The following is a 16920-nucleotide window of genomic DNA, read 5'->3' on the forward strand; positions in this document are numbered from 1 at the left end:
TGTAAACTTAACAGCTGTACAGAAAGACTCATGTGATTAAATTACAGAAGAGGAACTTCTTGATGCAATTAAAGCCTCTAATAAGTGGAAATCTCCAGGATCCGTTTTTGTTTATTTTTCAAACTTTTCGTTGAAGTACACATTCCTCAAGTGTCATTTGTCATGAAATGTCCTCTTGGATCGCTGAGATCAGGATGTGTACTTATCTATTTCATAATTATAATTATTTAAAAAATGTTTTTATCAGATATTATGCATTTTACGTTCTAATTACCATAACAGTTATAAACTAATCCATTTCTAATATATATATATTTTTTTTACATTGCTCTTGTCATGTAAAGGTCTGAGTTAAATAACACTGAAAATAAACATGTTTAAAATTAAATCAGACTTTTTTTCCCCCAACATGTCCACAGACACTGTGTTTGTACATAATACATATTATAGTATAATGTAACCTTCAATGAATACACATTTTTTATGATTTATGGACAAATTACAGGAACACACTTTGGGTTTTATTTTAAATTAATTCGTTTTTTCTAAAGTAAAACAGTATAAAATGACCCAAGAATTTAATCCAGACGAAAAGACGATTCAGGCGAAAATAAAATGTGTTGAAAATAAGACACTTTGCCTAAACTTAGTCCTCAGAATGACAGTTGGTTTTGTAACGACTAAACTTAGTCCTCAGAATGACAGTTGGTTTTGTAACTACTAAACTTAGTCCTCAGAATGACAGTTGGTTTTGTAACTACTAAACTTAGTCCTCAGAATGACAGTTGGTTTTGTAACTACTAAACTTAGTCCTCAGAATGACAGTTGGTTTTGTAACTACTAAACTTAGTCCTCAGAATGACAGTTGGTTTTGTAACTACTAAACTTAGTCCTCAGAATGACAGTTGGTTTTGTAACTACTAAACTTAGTCCTCAGAATGACAGTTGGTTTTGTAACTACTAAACTTAGTCCTCAGAATGACAGTTGGTTTTGTAACTACTAAACTTAGTCCTCAGAATGACAGTTGGTTTTGTAACTACTAAACTTAGTCCTCAGAATGACAGTTGGTTTTGTAACTACTAAACTTAGTCCTCAGAATGACAGTTGGTTTTGTAACTACTAAACTTAGTCCTCAGAATGACAGTTGGTTTTGTAACTACTAAACTTAGTCCTCAGAATGACAGTTGGTTTTGTAACTACTAAACTTAGTCCTCAGAATGACAGTTGGTTTTGTAACTACTAAACTTAGTCCTCAGAATGACAGTTGGTTTTGTAACTACTAAACTTAGTCCTCAGAATGACAGTTGGTTTTGTAACTACTAAACTTAGTCCTCAGAATGACAGTTGGTTTTGTAACTACTAAACTTAGTCCTCAGAATGACAGTTGGTTTTGTAACTACTAAACTTAGTCCTCAGAATGACAGTTGGTTTTGTAACTACTAAACTTAGTCCTCAGAATGAGTTGGTTTTGTAACTACTAAACTTAGTCCTCAGAATGACAGTTGGTTTTGTAACTACTAAACTTAGTCCTCAGAATGACAGTTGGTTTTGTAACTACTAAACTTAGTCCTCAGAATGACAGTTGGTTTTGTAACTACTAAACTTAGTCCTCAGAATGACAGTTGGTTTTGTAACTACTAAACTTAGTCCTCAGAATGAGTTGGTTTTTACAGATGCTTCATGGTTTTGTAACTCCATTATCTACAGAAACTGTTTTAAAATTGGTTTACGGAGAATCATCTATATAAACAATTTGATTTCATGTGACATAAACAAAACCACAAGTTCTTAGTCAAAAACATCAGACAGAACACAGCTCCTCAATTCTCTCCTGTTTTCTCTTGAGTCAGTTCAGTTTGGTATTGATCAACGCCATGTTTCATTTATTTTTTTGTGTAAATATTTATATAGTCGCCAGCATTATTTGTCTACTTGCAAATTAAAAAAAATCTCTCTCTGGGCAAGAAAAGTTATCTGGTGTGTTTTCCCCTGATCGGGAAAATGTCTTTGCACAATGAGAGCAGTGGTATGTCCTCTTTCATGATTATTCAGATGCCTTAACCGGTTAAATCTCTTTCCCAACTGGGAGCAGTGAAAAGTCTTATCCTCTCCTGTGTGTCCTGTCATGCCTATTCAGGACCCCTAACTTAGTTAAACTCTTTCCAGTCAGGAAGCAGAGGTGAGGCTTCTCTCCTGTGTGTGTGTTCTCCCATGTTTTTTCAGATACCCAAAGTGGGTAAAACTCTTTCCACACAGGGAGCATTGGTAGGGCTTTTCCTGTGTGTGTGTCCTCTCATGCTCTTTTAGGTTCCCTGATCGGGTAAAACTCTTTCCACACAGGGAGCATTGGTAGGGCTTTTCCCGTGTGTGTGTCCTCTCATGCTCTTTTAGGTTCTCTAACCGGGTAAAATTCTTTCCACACTGGGAACATTTGAAAGGTTTTTCTCCTGTGTGTGTCCTCGCATGCCTATTCAGGTCCCCTAACTGGGTAAAACTTTTTCCACACTGGGAGCAGAGGTGAGGCTTCTCTCCTGTGTGTGTTGTCTCATGTTTTTTCAGATACCCTACTTGGGTAAAACTCTTTCCACACAGGGAGCATGGGTAGGGCTTTTCCCGTGTGTGTGTCCTCTCATGCTCTTTTAGGTTCCCTAACCGTGTGAAATTCTTTCCACACTGGGAACATTGGAAAGGCTTTTCTCCTGTGTGTGTTCTCTCATGCCTATTCAGGTCCCCTAACTGGGTAAAACTCTTTCCACACTGAGAGCAGAGGTGAGGCTTCTCTCCTGTGTGTGCTTTCTCATGGTTTTTCAGATGCGCTAAGTAGGTAAAACTCTTTCCACACTGGGAACAGTGGAAAGGCTTCTGTCCTGTGTGTATTTTCTCATGATCTTTTAGGTTCCCTAACTGGGTAAAACGCTTTCCACACTGGGAGCATTGGAAAGGTTTTTCCCCTGTGTGTATTCTCTCGTGATCTTTTAGGCTCCCTAACTGGGTAAAACGCTTTTCACAGTGAGAGCATTGGAAAGGCTTCTCTCCTGTGTGTATTCTCTCATGCTCCTTAAGGCTACCTAACAACCTAAAACTTTTTCCACATTGGGAACAGTGGTAAGGCTTCTCTCCTGTGTGTATTTTCTCATGTCTTTTCAGGCTCGCTAACTGAATAAAATTCTTTCCACATTGGGAACATTGGAAAGGCTCTTCTCCTGTGTGTGTCCTCTCATGCTTTTTTAGGTTCTGTAACTTAGTAAAACTCTTTCCACAGTTGAAGCAGTGGCGTCGTCTCGCTGGTTTGGGCGTCTCTGTGTCTGGTTCCTCTGAGGGACTCTTGCTGCCGTCAGAGTGAGAGTCTGATCTCTCTCCTGCCAAAGACAAACAGAGTATTTAGTTCAGCAGATTATTTAGTTAAACCTGAAATGAAACCTCCACGTACATTTTACTTTGACATCTTGAGTCGTTTAGAAGACGCTGTTATCCAGAGTGAAAGCATCAACAGTTAAGACGATATGCCCTGAATGACTAATTAGGGGTTCACAGCGAAGCTCCCGAAAACCCCGTTGTTATTCTCTTTCTTCTACTTTGACATCTTGAGTCGTTTAGAAGACACTGTTATCCAGAGTGAAAGCATCAACAGTTAAGATGATATGCCCTGAATGACTAATTAGGGGTTCACAGCGAAGCTCCCGAAAACCCTGTTGTTATTCTATTTCTTCTACTACTTATTGATCGTTCCCATTTAAATCCACTCTACAGGGCCTATCATTTATATCCACTCTACAGGGCCTATCATTTATATCCACTCTACAGGGCCTATCATTTATATCCACTCTACAGGGCCTATCATTTATATCCACTCTACAGGGCCTATCATTTATATCCACTCTACAGGGCCTATCATTTATATCCACTCTACAAGGGCCTATCATTTATATCCACTCTACAGGGCCTATCATTTATATCCACTCTACAAGGGCCTATCATTTATATCCACTCTACAAGGGCCTATCATTTATATCCACTCTACAAGGGCCTATCATTTATATCCACTCTACAGGGCCTATCATTTATATCCACTCTACAAGGGCCTATCATTTATATCCACTCTACAGGGCCTATCATTTATATCCACTCTACAAGGGCCTATCATTTATATCCACTCTACAAGGGCCTATCATTTATATCCACTCTACAAGGGCCTATCATTTATATCCACTCTACAAGGGCCTATCATTTATATCCACTCTACAAGGGCCTATCATTTATATCCACTCTACAAGGGCCTATCATTATATCCACTCTACAGGGCCTATCATTTATATCCACTCTACAGGGCCTATCATTTATATCCACTCTACAGGGCCTATCATTTATATCCACTCTACAAGGGCCTATCATTTATATCCACTCTACAGGGCCTATCATTTATATCCACTCTACAGGGCCTATCATTTATATCCACTCTACAGGGCCTATCATTTATATCCACTCTACAAGGGCCTATCATTTATATCCACTCTACAAGGGCCTATCATTTATATCCACTCTACAAGGGCCTATCATTTATATCCACTCTACAGGGCCTATCATTTATATCCACTCTACAAGGGCCTATCATTTATATCCACTCTACAAGGGCCTATCATTTATATCCACTCTACAAGGGCCTATCATTTATATCCACTCTACAGGGCCTATCATTTATATCCACTCTACAGGGCCTATCATTTATATCCACTCTACAAGGGCCTATCATTTATATCCACTCTACAAGGGCCTATCATTTATATCCACTCTACAAGGGCCTATCATTTATATCCACTCTACAGGGCCTATCATTTATATCCACTCTACAGGGCCTATCATTTATATCCACTCTACAGGGCCTATCATTTATATCCACTCTACAGGGCCTATCATTTATATCCACTCTACAAGGGCCTATCATTTATATCCACTCTACAAGGGCCTATCATTTTATCCACTCTACAAGGGCCTATCATTTATATCCACTCTACAGGGCCTATCATTTATATCCACTCTACAGGGCCTATCATTTATATCCACTCTACTATCATTTATATCCACTCTACAGGGCCTATCATTTATATCCACTCTACAGGGCCTATCATGTATATCCACTCTACAAGGGCCTATCAACTTGAAATATTTTAGGGTCATCCAATCCATTACCATGATGAACCACGTTAAGTTTGGCATTGAATTCTTACAAAACGGACGGAAATTATTAACAATTTACTTTTATTTAATGCTAATGATTTAAAATAAATCATTAAACAAATCTACTTCTCATAAACTAAGTCAGATTCACTCCAAATTTGGTCTTTGGACTCATGACATCAGTCTTTAAAGGTTTTGGTTGCTGCATTTTAATATGGCCGCACTGTAGCTATAGATGCACGTTACCACATTTGCTAATGCTAATTAATGCTAATGATAATTAATGCTAATGCTAAAAATACTTAAAATCTTCTCATGAACCATAAGTGAGATTGACTCCAGATTTGGTATATACAGTGGGGAGAACAAGTATTTGATACACTGCCGATTTTGCAGGTTTTCCTACTTACAAAGCATGTAGAGGTCTGTAATTTTTATCATAGGTACACTTCAACTGTGAGAGATGGAATCTAAAACAAAAATCCAGAAAATCCCATTGTATGATTTTCAAGTAATTAATTTGCATTTTATTGCAGGACATCAGTATTTGATACATCAGAAAAGCAGAACTTAATATTTGGTACAGAAACCTTTGTTTGCAATTACAGAGATCATACGTTTCCTGTAGTTCTTGACCAGGTTTGCACACACTGCAGCAGGGATTTTGGCCCACTCCTCCATACAGACCTTCTCCAGATCCTTCAGGTTTCGGGGCTGTCGCTGGGCAATACGGACTTTCAGCTCCCTCCAAAGATTTTCTATTGGGTTCAGGTCTGGAGACTGGCTAGGCCACTCCAGGACCTTGAGATGCTTCTTACGGAGCCACTCCTTAGTTGCCCTGGCTGTGTGTTTCGGCTCGTTGTCATGCTGGAAGACCCAACCACGACCCATCTTCAATGCTCTTACTGGGGGAAGGAGGTTGTTGGCCAAGATCTCGCGATACATGGCCCCATCGATCCTCCCCTCAATACGGTGCAGTCGTCCTGTCCCCTTTGCAGAAAAGCATCCCCAAAGAATGATGTTTCCACCTCCATGCTTCACGGTTGGTATGGTGTTCTTGGGGTTGTACTCATCCTTCTTCTTCCTCCAAACACGGCGAGTGGAGTTTAGACCAAAAAGCTCTATTTTTGTCTCATCAGACCACATGACCTTCTCCCATTCCTCCTTTGGATCATCCAGATGGTCATTGGCAAACTTCAGTAGGGCCTGGACATGCGCTGGCATGAGCAGGGTTTTAATCCATGACGGCGTAGTGTGTTACTAATGGTTTTCTTTGAGACTGTGGTCCCAGCTCTCTTCAGGTCATTGACCAGGTCCTGCCGTGTAGTTCTGGGCTGATCCCTCACCTTCCTCATGATCATTGATACCCCACGAAGTGAGATCTTGCATATGGAGCCCCAGACCGAGGGTGATTGACCGTCATCTTGAACTTCTTCCATTTTCTAATAATTGCGCCAACAGTTGTTGCCTTCTCAACAAGTTGCTTGCCTATTGTCCTGCAGCCCATCCCAGCCTTGTGCAGGTCTACAATTTTATCCCTGATGTCCTTACACAGGTCTCTGGTCTTAGCCATTGTGGAGAGGTTGGAGTCTGTTTGATTGAGTGTGTGGACAGGTGTCTTTTATACAGGTAACGAGTTCAAACAGGTGCAGTTAATACAGGTAATACGTGGAGAACACGAGGGCTTCTTGAAGAAAAACTAACAGGTCTGTGAGAGCCAGAATTCTTACTGGTTGGTAGGTGATCAAATACTGATGTCCTGCAATAAAATGCAAATTAATTACTTAAAAATCATACAATGTGATTTTCTGGATTTTTGTTTTAGATTCCGTCTCTCACAGTTGAAGTGTACCTATGATAAAAATTACAGACCTCTACATGCTTTGTAAGTAGGAAAACCTGCAAAATCGGCAGTGTATCCAATACTTGTTCTCCCCACTGTATATACTCAATTAATTAGCCTTAATTAGCCTTATTGTTAGACAGCCAGCCAACTTATTGTTAGATAGACAGGTAACTTATTGTTAGATAGACAGGTCACTTATTGTTAGATAGACAGGTCACTTATTGTTAGATAGACAGGTCACTTATTGTTAGATAGACAGGTCACTTATTGTTAGATAGACAGGTCACTTATTGTTAGATAGACAGGTCACTTATTGTTAGATAGACAGGTCACTTATTGTTAGATAGACAGGTAACTTATTGTTAGATAGACAGGTAACAAACTAGAAACAAACCAAAACATTGTTTAGAAAGTTTGATTTAGTCGCCTGGTTTGACAGATTGAAATATACTAAATACATTTTTAAACAGATGGGTTTATTGGTGTTAAAATACACCAGTTATGCTATTTTGGACCAGCAGGCTGATGATGTCATGCAGACATTTTTGTGTTTATACTTTTTTATAACGACAACGACAAGTTTGATGTCAGACGACAATAGAATGTTCATGATGTCAGACGACAATAGAATATTCATGATGTCACTGCGACAACTGTCTACAGATAGACCTAGTATAAACCAGCCTTTAGTCTTGGAATCTTTGGCTGTTTACTACACTACTCCCTCTGTTTAGCACATGGCCTCACATGTGACTCCTTAAAGAGATGGGTGGGGCTAAGGCTTAAGAGGGTGTGAACGATGCTGAATGGGTGTAGACAAATACGATCTCTCCAGTAGGTGTACCAAAACAGACAAGGGGGCATTTTCTCTTAAGGCTTAAGGCTCAGATGTTTATCGACTTTCAAAGCAGAATTAATTTGCCATTGTTCCTCAAATGGTATGATATACCATTTCCTTGCTCTGGGTCTCTACTTGACCATGTGACCTAGACACCCCAAACCAACATTGGATTGTTCACAGGGTAGGGACACGTATTACACACCCTTTGGTTTTCCCATAAATAACTTACACAATTTATATAAATATAAAAAATAAAAAAAATGTCTATAGCTCTTCAACCACGTGACCTACCAGCCTTATTTCTACTGTTCATATGGTTTCCTCCCTTTGGTTTTCTTATAGCATTTTAGCAACATTTGTAGAATATATATATATATATATATATATATATATATATATATATATATATATATATATATATATATATATATATGAACGATGCTATATATATATATATATATATATATATATATGTGTGTGTGTGTGTGTATTTAAATGAGATATATATATATTTAAATATACTTTAAAAAAACAACTTTAATAGCTCCTTCACAATATGACTGAAACACCTCAAACCACCTTCAGGGTAGGTTTTCCCATAAATCACTTTCATGTTTTAAGATAAATATTTGAAACTTTCTATAGCTCTTCAACCATGTGACCTAACAATCTTCAATGATTGAAGAGTTTGTGCCCCTGTTTCTAAGACAGTAACGTTACTTACTAGTATTAATCAGATCTCCCGTATCCTCTTCCTCCTCCTCCTCCTCTTTCAACGTCACAGTAATCTCCCCCTCCTCCTCCTCCACTCCATAAACAGCATCCTCCTCTTTCACGCTGAAAGCTTCTTCTTTCACTGTAAACTCTTCCACTATAACTTCCTCTTTCACTGTAACTTCTTGCTGTTCTGTCACTATAACTTCCTCTTTCACTGTAACCTCTTTCACTGTAACAGCCTCACCCTCTACTTCTTTTTTTACTGTTACAGCCTCCTCTTCCTTCTCCTCTTTCACGAGACCCTCTTTCTCCGTCCAGCAGACCTCCTCTTCTTTAACACCGGGGTAGTAGTTTAGTGAGTTCATGGTCGGGGATGTTAACTAGCTAGATAGTTAGCATTAGCAAACAGCCTAGTGCTACTGCTAACTTAGCAAGCCAGCTACCCAACAAACAACGTAAATAGATACGACAGAAGTATATTTAAAACACACGAAATAATATATACCACAACAGACTAAAGAGATTTAATGTTTTTGCCTTTTTCGGCTACGAAGCTGGCTGACTATACTTGTTATTGTTGAAGAGGCGTCGTCCTGTCCACTAGATTATACGTCACACTCTGACAGCATCACCTGAGACTCACATCGCCACCTGTTGACTGAAGTGGGTAAACGCAGTTGAGGAAAATATTTACAAGACGAAACGTTTATTTATTTATTTAATTGAAGTGTGATATTATATGGAAACGTACAAAGATAAGAACGCGTTGATTGATTAGTGCAGTGAAAAAATGTAAATACTGTACATCTGCATAAACATTTAAGGCAAATTCATATTAATTCACTTAAACAGATAACATAAAAGATAAGAGCTCCTTCTAAATAGCGTAACAATTACATTCACTACTAGACTGAGGGACCTTACAGATGTTGTATGGGGGACAGAGGAAGGATTAGTCATTCACTACTAGACTGAGGGACCTTACAGATGTTGTATATATGACAGAGGAAGGATTAGTCATTCACTACTAGACTGAGGGACCTTACAGATGTTGTATGGGGGACAGAGGAAGGATTAGTCATTCACTACTAGACTGAGGGACCTTACAGATGTTGTATGGGGGACAGAGGAAGGATTAGTCATTCACTACTAGACTGAGGGACCTTACAGATGTTGTATATATGACAGAGGAAGGATTAGTCATTCACTACTAGACTGAGGGACCTTACAGATGTTGTATGTATGGGGGACAGAGGAAGGGTTAGTCATTCACTACTAGACTGAGGGACCTTTTTTTTTATTTTACCTTTATTTAACTAGGCAAGTCAGTTAAGAACAAATTCTTATTTTCAATGACGGCCTAGGAACAGTGGGTTAACTGCCTGTTCAGGGGCAGAACGACAGATTTATACCTTGTCAGTTCGGGGGGTTTGAACTTGCAACCTTCCGGTTACTAGTCCAACGCTCTAGGTTACTAGGTTACCCTAACGCCCCAAAATACTGACGGGAACATTCACGAGGCAGTGAATGTTTTGTCATCAGAACAACGTCATCAAATTGTCGGATGCCAAGTTCACTTGGACATTTCCACGTTTCCTAGTTCCGACGAACATGTGATCGCTTTTATCACAGCCAGAAGGGGAATTCTGAAGCCACCATTTAGAACTTCTCACCACCAAATATGGTGATTAGACGAAGTCCAATGGCAGGAAGTGGGAGAAGATGGCGCGAGACGAAACTTATTTCGATATTTTCTCATCTATGAAAAATTCGATCTCAATGCAGTTTTCTGTTCCCAAAAAATAGAATATGTTAAGAACAGAGTGTACTAAATGTTTTCAAAATGATTTAACAAATATTGCATTGTTTAGAAGTGCAAGGGCGAATTGAGTTATTACAAGCGAAAATCATAGAGTAGGCGTTTCCTAATGGAAAAATATGCAAATACATGGTAAAACAGGCCAATAGAATCTCGCTAGATCGTGCTTGACTCTGCCCACCTCATTTGTTCACTGTGCTTCCTTTGCTGCCATGAGAAACAACAGCAAGGATAAATCTTGGGTTAGTTTAACAGTGGGCGAAGTTCGAACGGAACACTTTTGTCAAGACATTGACAAACCTCACCGCAATCCTGTTGCATTATGGGTATACAAATGTTTCCACATTTTCAAACATAAATAAATGAAATATCCTACTTGCTATAATATAGCTAATGTATTTGCATGGATGTAATGTCGTGCTCCATTTTAAAACCGTACAATGTTGATTGTCTGCAACATTGTTGTCAACAAACAAATTCAAACATTGTTGATTGTCTGTTCATTTTAAGTTTGAATGAAATGTAATGTAGTACAACATTGTAGGTTACACATGGGTTATGGTGGGGGATGGTGGGGGATTTCTACGCTGCCAATTACAGAGTCAAGAGGTTTATGTAGTAAAAAAAAAATTGAGCTCAATGTTAAACAGTAGTGGAAAAAGTACCCAATTGTCATACTAGAGTAAAAGTAAAGATACCTTAATAGAAAATGACTCAATTAAATGTGAAAGTCAACTATTAAAATACTACTTGAGTAAAAGTCTAACAGTATTTGTATATTAATATTTGAATATTGAAAAAGAAAATCTAAAAAGACGATGGACGCAAGAGCAACATGAGATACATAAAGATTTTAAAGAAGAAAATGAAAAAGAAGACTAAAATACAAGGGAGTGCAGACGCTCTAGGTAACTGACGAGAAAGTGTGAATATTTTGCCAGAGCTGGGTAGTGTGGCCGAGTGGTCTAAGGCCCTGGATTTAGGCTCCAGTCTCTAAGGAGGTGTGGGTTCAAATCCCACCACTGCCATCTTTTTTGAGTTTGTTTGCACAAGCTATCACATGTTCAGGCTTTTTACTTTCATGTAGGGCCAAGCAAGGGAGAAAAGAACAACTGTTGTGTGTCACGGATGGGGTTCCAACTCAATAGTGTAGTCCATCGCCTTAACCAACCAGCCACCAAGTCCTGTGCTCCCGCGGTGGCAGTTGCACCTCCTACCGGTGGTTGTTCATGTCAAAGCCTTGATTGGAAACAAGGAATCTTGGGCTCGGATGTGCGACGACCCAGCAGCCCATTTTAACAGTGGGTACTGTGGCCGAGCTGTCCAGAGAACTGGATTTAAGAACCCAGTCTTTCGGAGGCGTGAGTTCAAATCCCACCACTGCCATCTTTATTGAGTTTGTTTGCGCAAGCTATCACATGTTCTCATGTTCACATTTCAGAGTTTTTACTTTCATGCAGGGCCATGCAAGGGAGAAAATAAGCAATGTTGTGTGTCACGGATGGGGATCCGACTCAATAGTGTAGTCCATCGCCTTAACCAAACAGCCACCAAGTCCTGTGCCCCCGCAGTGGCAGTTGCACCTCCTACCGGTGGTTGTTCACGTCAAATCCTTGATTGGAAAAAAGGAAAGTTGTGATGGTCTGTGGGACGACCCAGCAGTCCATTTTAACAGTTGGTACTGTGACCGAGCTGTCCAGAGAACTGGATTTAAGGACCCAGTCTTTCGGAGGTGTCGGTTCAAAGTCCACCGCTTTAACTTTTTCTCAACAGAAAACTGTAATGTAATTTCAAACAAGGCCACCAAGGACACCGGACAAATAAAGGGAATCCAGCCTTTACCCTAATTCCCACGTCTGTTATTGCAATTTTCTGCCGTGTTTTTCTAATTCAATCTGCTTCAGACATAAAAGCAGAAACTAATTCTAAGTTTATACGATGGAAGAAAGAGCAACATCAGATAAATTAAGATTTTTAGAAAGAGAATCAAAAAAAGATGAAGGACGCAAGAGCAACATGAGATACATAAAGATTTTAAAGAAGAAAATGAAAAAGAAGACTAAAATACAAGGGAGTGCAGACGCTCTAGGTAACTGACGAGAAAGTGTGGAAATCTTGCCAGAGCTGGGTAGTGTGGCCGAGCGGTCTAAGGTGCTGGATTTAGGCTCCAGTCTCTAAGGAGGCGTGGGTTCAAATCCCACCACTGCCATCTTTATTGAGTTTGTTTGCGCAAGCTATCACATGTTCTGCTTTATTTCAGAGTTTTTACTTTCATGCAGGGCCATGCAAGGGAGAAAATAAGCAATGTTGTGTGTCACGGATGGGGATCCGACTCAATAGTGTAGTCCATCGCCTTAACCAATTAGCCACCAAATCCTGTGCCCCCGCAGTGGCAGTTGCACCTCCTACCGGTGGTTGTTCACGTCAAATCCTTGATTGGAAAAAAGGAAAGTTGTGATGGTCTGTGCGACGACCAAGCAGTCCATTTTAACAGTGGGAACTGTGGCCGAGCTGTCCAGAGAACTGGATTTAAGGACCCAGTCTTTCGGAGGTGTCGGTTCAAAGTCCACCGCTGCAACTTTTTCTCAACAGAAAACTGTAATGTCATTTCAAACAAGGCCACCAAGGACACCGGACAAATAAAGGGAATCCAGCCTTTACCCTAATTCCCACGTCTGTTATTGCAATTATCTGCCATGTTTTTCTAATTCAATCTGCTTCAGATATAAAAGCAGAAACTAATTCTCAGTTTATACGATGAAAGAAAGAGCAACATCAGATAAATTAACATTTTTAGAAAGAGAATCAAAAAAAGATGAAGGACGCAAGAGCAACATGAGATACATAAAGATTTTAAAGAAGAAAATGAAAAAGAAGACTAAAATACAAGGGAGTGCAGACGCTCTAGGTAACTGACGAGAAAGTGTGAATATTTTGCCACAGCTGGGTAGTGTTGCCGAGCGGTCTAAGGCGCTGGATTAAGGCTCCAGTCTCTAAGGAGGCGTGGGTTCAAATCCCACCACTGCCATCTTTATTGAGTTTGTTTGCGCAAGCTATCACATGTTCGGCGTTATTTCAGGGTTTTTACTTTCATGTCGCCCATGCAAGGGAGAAAAGAAGAAATGATGTGTGTCACGGATGGGGTTCCAACTCAATAGTGTAGTCCATTGCCTTAACCAAGTCCTGTGCTCCCGCGGTGGCAGTTGCACCTCCTACCTCCCACCTCCTCCCACCTCCTTGTTCACGTCAAAGCCTTGATTGTAAACAAGGAAAGTTGGCCTGGGCTGTGCGACAACCCAGCAGTCCAATTTCACAGTGGGTACTGTGGCCAAGCTGTCCAGAGAACTTTATTTAAGGATCCAGTCTTTCAGAGGTGTGGGTTCAAAGTCCACCGCTTTAACTTTTTCTCAACAAAAAACTGTAATGTAATTTCAAACAAGGCCACCAAGGACACCGGACAAAAAAGGGAATCCAGCCTTTACCATAATTCCCACATCTGTTTTTGAAAATATCTGCCGTGTTTTTCTAATTCAATCTGCTTCAGACATGAAAGCAGAAACTAATTCTAAGTTTATACGATGGAAGAAAGAGCAACATCAGATAAATTAAGATTTTTAAAAAGAGAATAAAAAAAAGATGACGGAAGCAAGAGCAACATGAGATACATAAAGATTTTAAAGAAGAAAATGAAAAAGAAGAATAAAATACAAGGAAGTACAGACGCTCTAGGTAACTGACGAGAAAGTGTGAATATTTAGCCAGAGCTGGGTAGTGTGGCCGAGTGGTCTAAGGCGCTGGATTAAGGCTCCAGTCTCTAAGGAGGCGTGGGTTCAAATCCCTCCATTGCCAACTTTATTGAGTTTTTTTGCACAAGCTATCACATGTTCTGCTTTATTTCATGTTTTTTACTTTCATGTCGGGCCATGCTAGGGAGAAAAGAAGCAATGATGTGTGTCACGGATGGGGTTCCAATTTAATAGTGTAGTCCATCGCCTTAACCAACCAGCCACCAAGTCCTGTGCTCCCGCGGTGGCAGTTGCACCTCCTACCGGTGGTTGTTCACGTCAAAGCCTAGATTGTAAACAATGAAAGTTGGGCTGGGCTGTGTGACGACCTAGCAGTCCATTTTAACAGTGGGTACTGTGGCCAAGCTGTCCAGAGAACTGTATTTAAGGATCCAGTCTTTCAGAGGTGTGGGTTCAAAGTCCACCGCTGCAACTTTTTCTCAACAGAAAACTGTAATGTCATTTCAAACAAGGCCACCAAGGACACCGGACAAATAAAGGGAATCCAGCCTTTACCCTCATTCCCACGTCTGTTATTGCAATTATCTGCCGTGTTTTTCTAATTCAATCTGCTTCAGACATAAAAGCAGAAACTAATTCTAAGTTTATACCATGAAAGAAAGAGCAACATCAGATAAATTAACATTTTTAGAAAGAGAATCAAAAAAAGATGAAGGACGCAAGAGCAACATGAGATACATAAAGATTTTAAAGAAGAAAATGAAAAAGAAGACTGAAATACAAGGAAGTACAGACGCTCTAGGTAACTGACGAGAAAGTGTGGAAGCTTGCCAGAGCTGGGTAGTGTGGCTGAGCGGTCTAAGGCGCTGGATTTAGGCTCCAGTCTCTAAGGAGGCGTGGGTTCAAAATCCCACCACTGCCATCTTTATTGAGTTTGTTTGCGCAAGATATCACATGTTCTGCTTTATTTCGGTGTTTTTACTTTCATGCAGGGCCATGCAAGGGAGAAAAAAATCAATGTTCTGTGTCACGGATGGGGTTCCAACTCAATAGTGTAGTCCATCGCCTTAACCAACCAGCCACCAAGTCCTGTGCTCTCACGGTGGCAGTTGCACCTCCTACCGGTGGTTGTTCACGTCAAATCCTTGATTGGAATTAAGGAAAGTTGTGATGGTCTGTGCGACGACCCAGCAGTCCATTTTAACAGTTGGTACTGTGGCCGAGCTGTCCAGAGAACTGGATTTAAGGACCCAGTCTTTCGGAGGTGTCGGTTCAAAGTCCACCGCTGCAACTTTTTCTCAACAGAAAACTTTAATGTAATTTCAAACAAGGCCACCAAGGACGCCGGAAAATAAAGGGAATCCAGCCTTTACCCTAATTCCCATGTCTGTTATTGCTATTATCTGCTGTGTTTTTCTAATTCAATCTGCTTCAGACATAAAACCTGAAACTAATTCTAAGTTTATACGATGGAAGAAAGAGCAACATCAGATAAATTAAGATTTTTAAAAAGAGAATCAAAAAAAAGATGAAGAACGCAAGAGCAACATGAGATACATAAAGATTTTAAAGAAGAAAATGAAAAAGAAGACTAAAATACAAGGAAGTGCAGACGCTCTAGGCAACTGATGAGAAAGTGTGGAAGTCTTTCCAGAGCTGGGTTGTGTTGCCGAGCGGTCTAAGGCGCTGGATTAAGGCTCCAGTCTAAGGAGGCGTGGGTTCAAATCCCACCACTGCCATCTTTATTGAGTTTGTTTGCGCAAGATATCACATGTTCTGCTTTATTTCAGCGTTTTTACTTTCATGTAGAGCCATGCAAGGGAGAAAAGAAGCAATGATGTGTGTCACGGATGGGGTTCCAACTCAATAGTGTAGTCCATCGCCTTAACCAACCAGCCACCAAGTCCTGTGCTCTCACGGTGGCAGTTGCACCTCCTACCGGTGGTTGTTCATGTCAAATCCTTGATTGGAAAAAAGGAAAGTTGTGATGGTCTGTGGGACGACCCAGCAGTCCATTTTAACAGTTGGTACTGTGGCCGAGCTGTCCAGAGAACTGGATTTAAGGATCCAGTCTTTCAGAGGTGTGGGATCAAAGTCCACCGCTTTAACTTTTTCTCAACAGAAAACTGTAATGTAATTTCAAGCAAGGCCACCAAGGACACCGGACAAATAAAGGGAATCCAGCCTTTACCCTAATTCCCACCTCTGTTTTTGAAATTATCTGCTGTGTTTTTCAGATTCAATCTGCTTCAGACATAAAAGCTGAAACTAATTTTCAGTGTACACAATGGAAGAAAGAGCAACATCAGATAAATTAAGATTTTTAAAAATAGAATAAAAAAAAGATGAAGGACGCAAGAGCAACATGAGATACTAAAGATTTTAAAGAAGAAAATGAAAAAGAAGACTAAAATACAAGGGAGTGCAGACGCTCTAGGTAACTGACGAGAAAGTGTGGAAATCTTGCCAGAGCTGGGTAGTGTGGCCGAGCGGTCTACGGCGCTGGATTTAGGCTCCAGTCTCTAAGGAGGCGTGGGTTCAAATCCCACCACTGCCATCTTTATTGAGTTTGTTTGCGCAAGATATCACATGTTCTGCTTTATTTCAGCGTTTTTACTTTCATGTAGAGCCATGCAAGGGAGAAAAGAAGCAATGATGTGTGTCACGGATGGGGTGCCAACTCAATAGTGTAGTCCATCGCCTTAACCAACCAGCCACCAAGTCCTGTGCTCTCACGGTGGCAGTTGCACCTCCTACCGGTGGTTGTTCATGTCA

The 16920-nt window shown here is 40.2% G+C and overlaps 1 protein-coding gene and 6 non-coding genes across 7 annotated transcripts; 6 read left to right on the forward strand and 1 right to left on the reverse strand.

Annotated features, from left to right (window-relative positions):
* Nucleotides 1-1537: 1537 nt before the first annotated feature.
* On the reverse strand, nt 1538-9208 carry LOC118940227 (zinc finger protein 883-like). The gene is made up of 2 exons (XM_036948709.1): nt 8588-9208; nt 1538-3360 (listed from the first exon to the last, which is right to left on the reverse strand). Exons 1-2 carry the CDS (start codon nt 8943-8945, stop codon nt 2168-2170), a joined length of 1551 nt encoding a protein of 516 aa, XP_036804604.1. The 5' UTR covers nt 8946-9208; the 3' UTR covers nt 1538-2167.
* Nucleotides 9209-11345: 2137 nt separating this feature from the next.
* Nucleotides 11346-11427, forward strand: trnal-uag. The gene has a single exon. It is a non-coding gene; the product is annotated as a tRNA-Leu (tRNA).
* A 1099-nt stretch (nt 11428-12526) lies between these two features.
* trnal-aag lies at nt 12527-12608 on the forward strand. The gene has a single exon. It is a non-coding gene; the product is annotated as a tRNA-Leu (tRNA).
* Nucleotides 12609-13345: 737 nt separating this feature from the next.
* Nucleotides 13346-13427, forward strand: trnal-uag. Its single transcript has one exon. It is a non-coding gene; the product is annotated as a tRNA-Leu (tRNA).
* Nucleotides 13428-14166: 739 nt separating this feature from the next.
* On the forward strand, nt 14167-14248 carry trnal-aag. The gene has a single exon. It is a non-coding gene; the product is annotated as a tRNA-Leu (tRNA).
* A 736-nt stretch (nt 14249-14984) lies between these two features.
* On the forward strand, nt 14985-15067 carry trnal-uag. The gene has a single exon. It is a non-coding gene; the product is annotated as a tRNA-Leu (tRNA).
* Nucleotides 15068-16620: 1553 nt separating this feature from the next.
* On the forward strand, nt 16621-16702 carry trnal-uag. The gene has a single exon. It is a non-coding gene; the product is annotated as a tRNA-Leu (tRNA).
* Nucleotides 16703-16920: the final 218 nt, after the last annotated feature.

This window comes from Oncorhynchus mykiss, chromosome 17 (genome assembly GCF_013265735.2).
Source record: "Oncorhynchus mykiss isolate Arlee chromosome 17, USDA_OmykA_1.1, whole genome shotgun sequence".
NCBI lineage: Eukaryota > Metazoa > Chordata > Actinopteri > Salmoniformes > Salmonidae > Oncorhynchus > Oncorhynchus mykiss.

What these genes read in the sequence shown, in the direction of transcription:
- LOC118940227 (XM_036948709.1), bottom strand. Translation starts at nt 8,945, where the DNA reads ATGAACTCACTAAACTACTACCCCGGTGTTAAAGAAGAGGAGGTCTGC. An exon ending in GGGAGATCTGATTAATACTA is followed by an intron (nt 3,361 to 8,587) that starts GTAAGTAACGTT and finishes TGTCTTTGGCAG; the next exon opens with GAGAGAGATCAGACTCTCAC.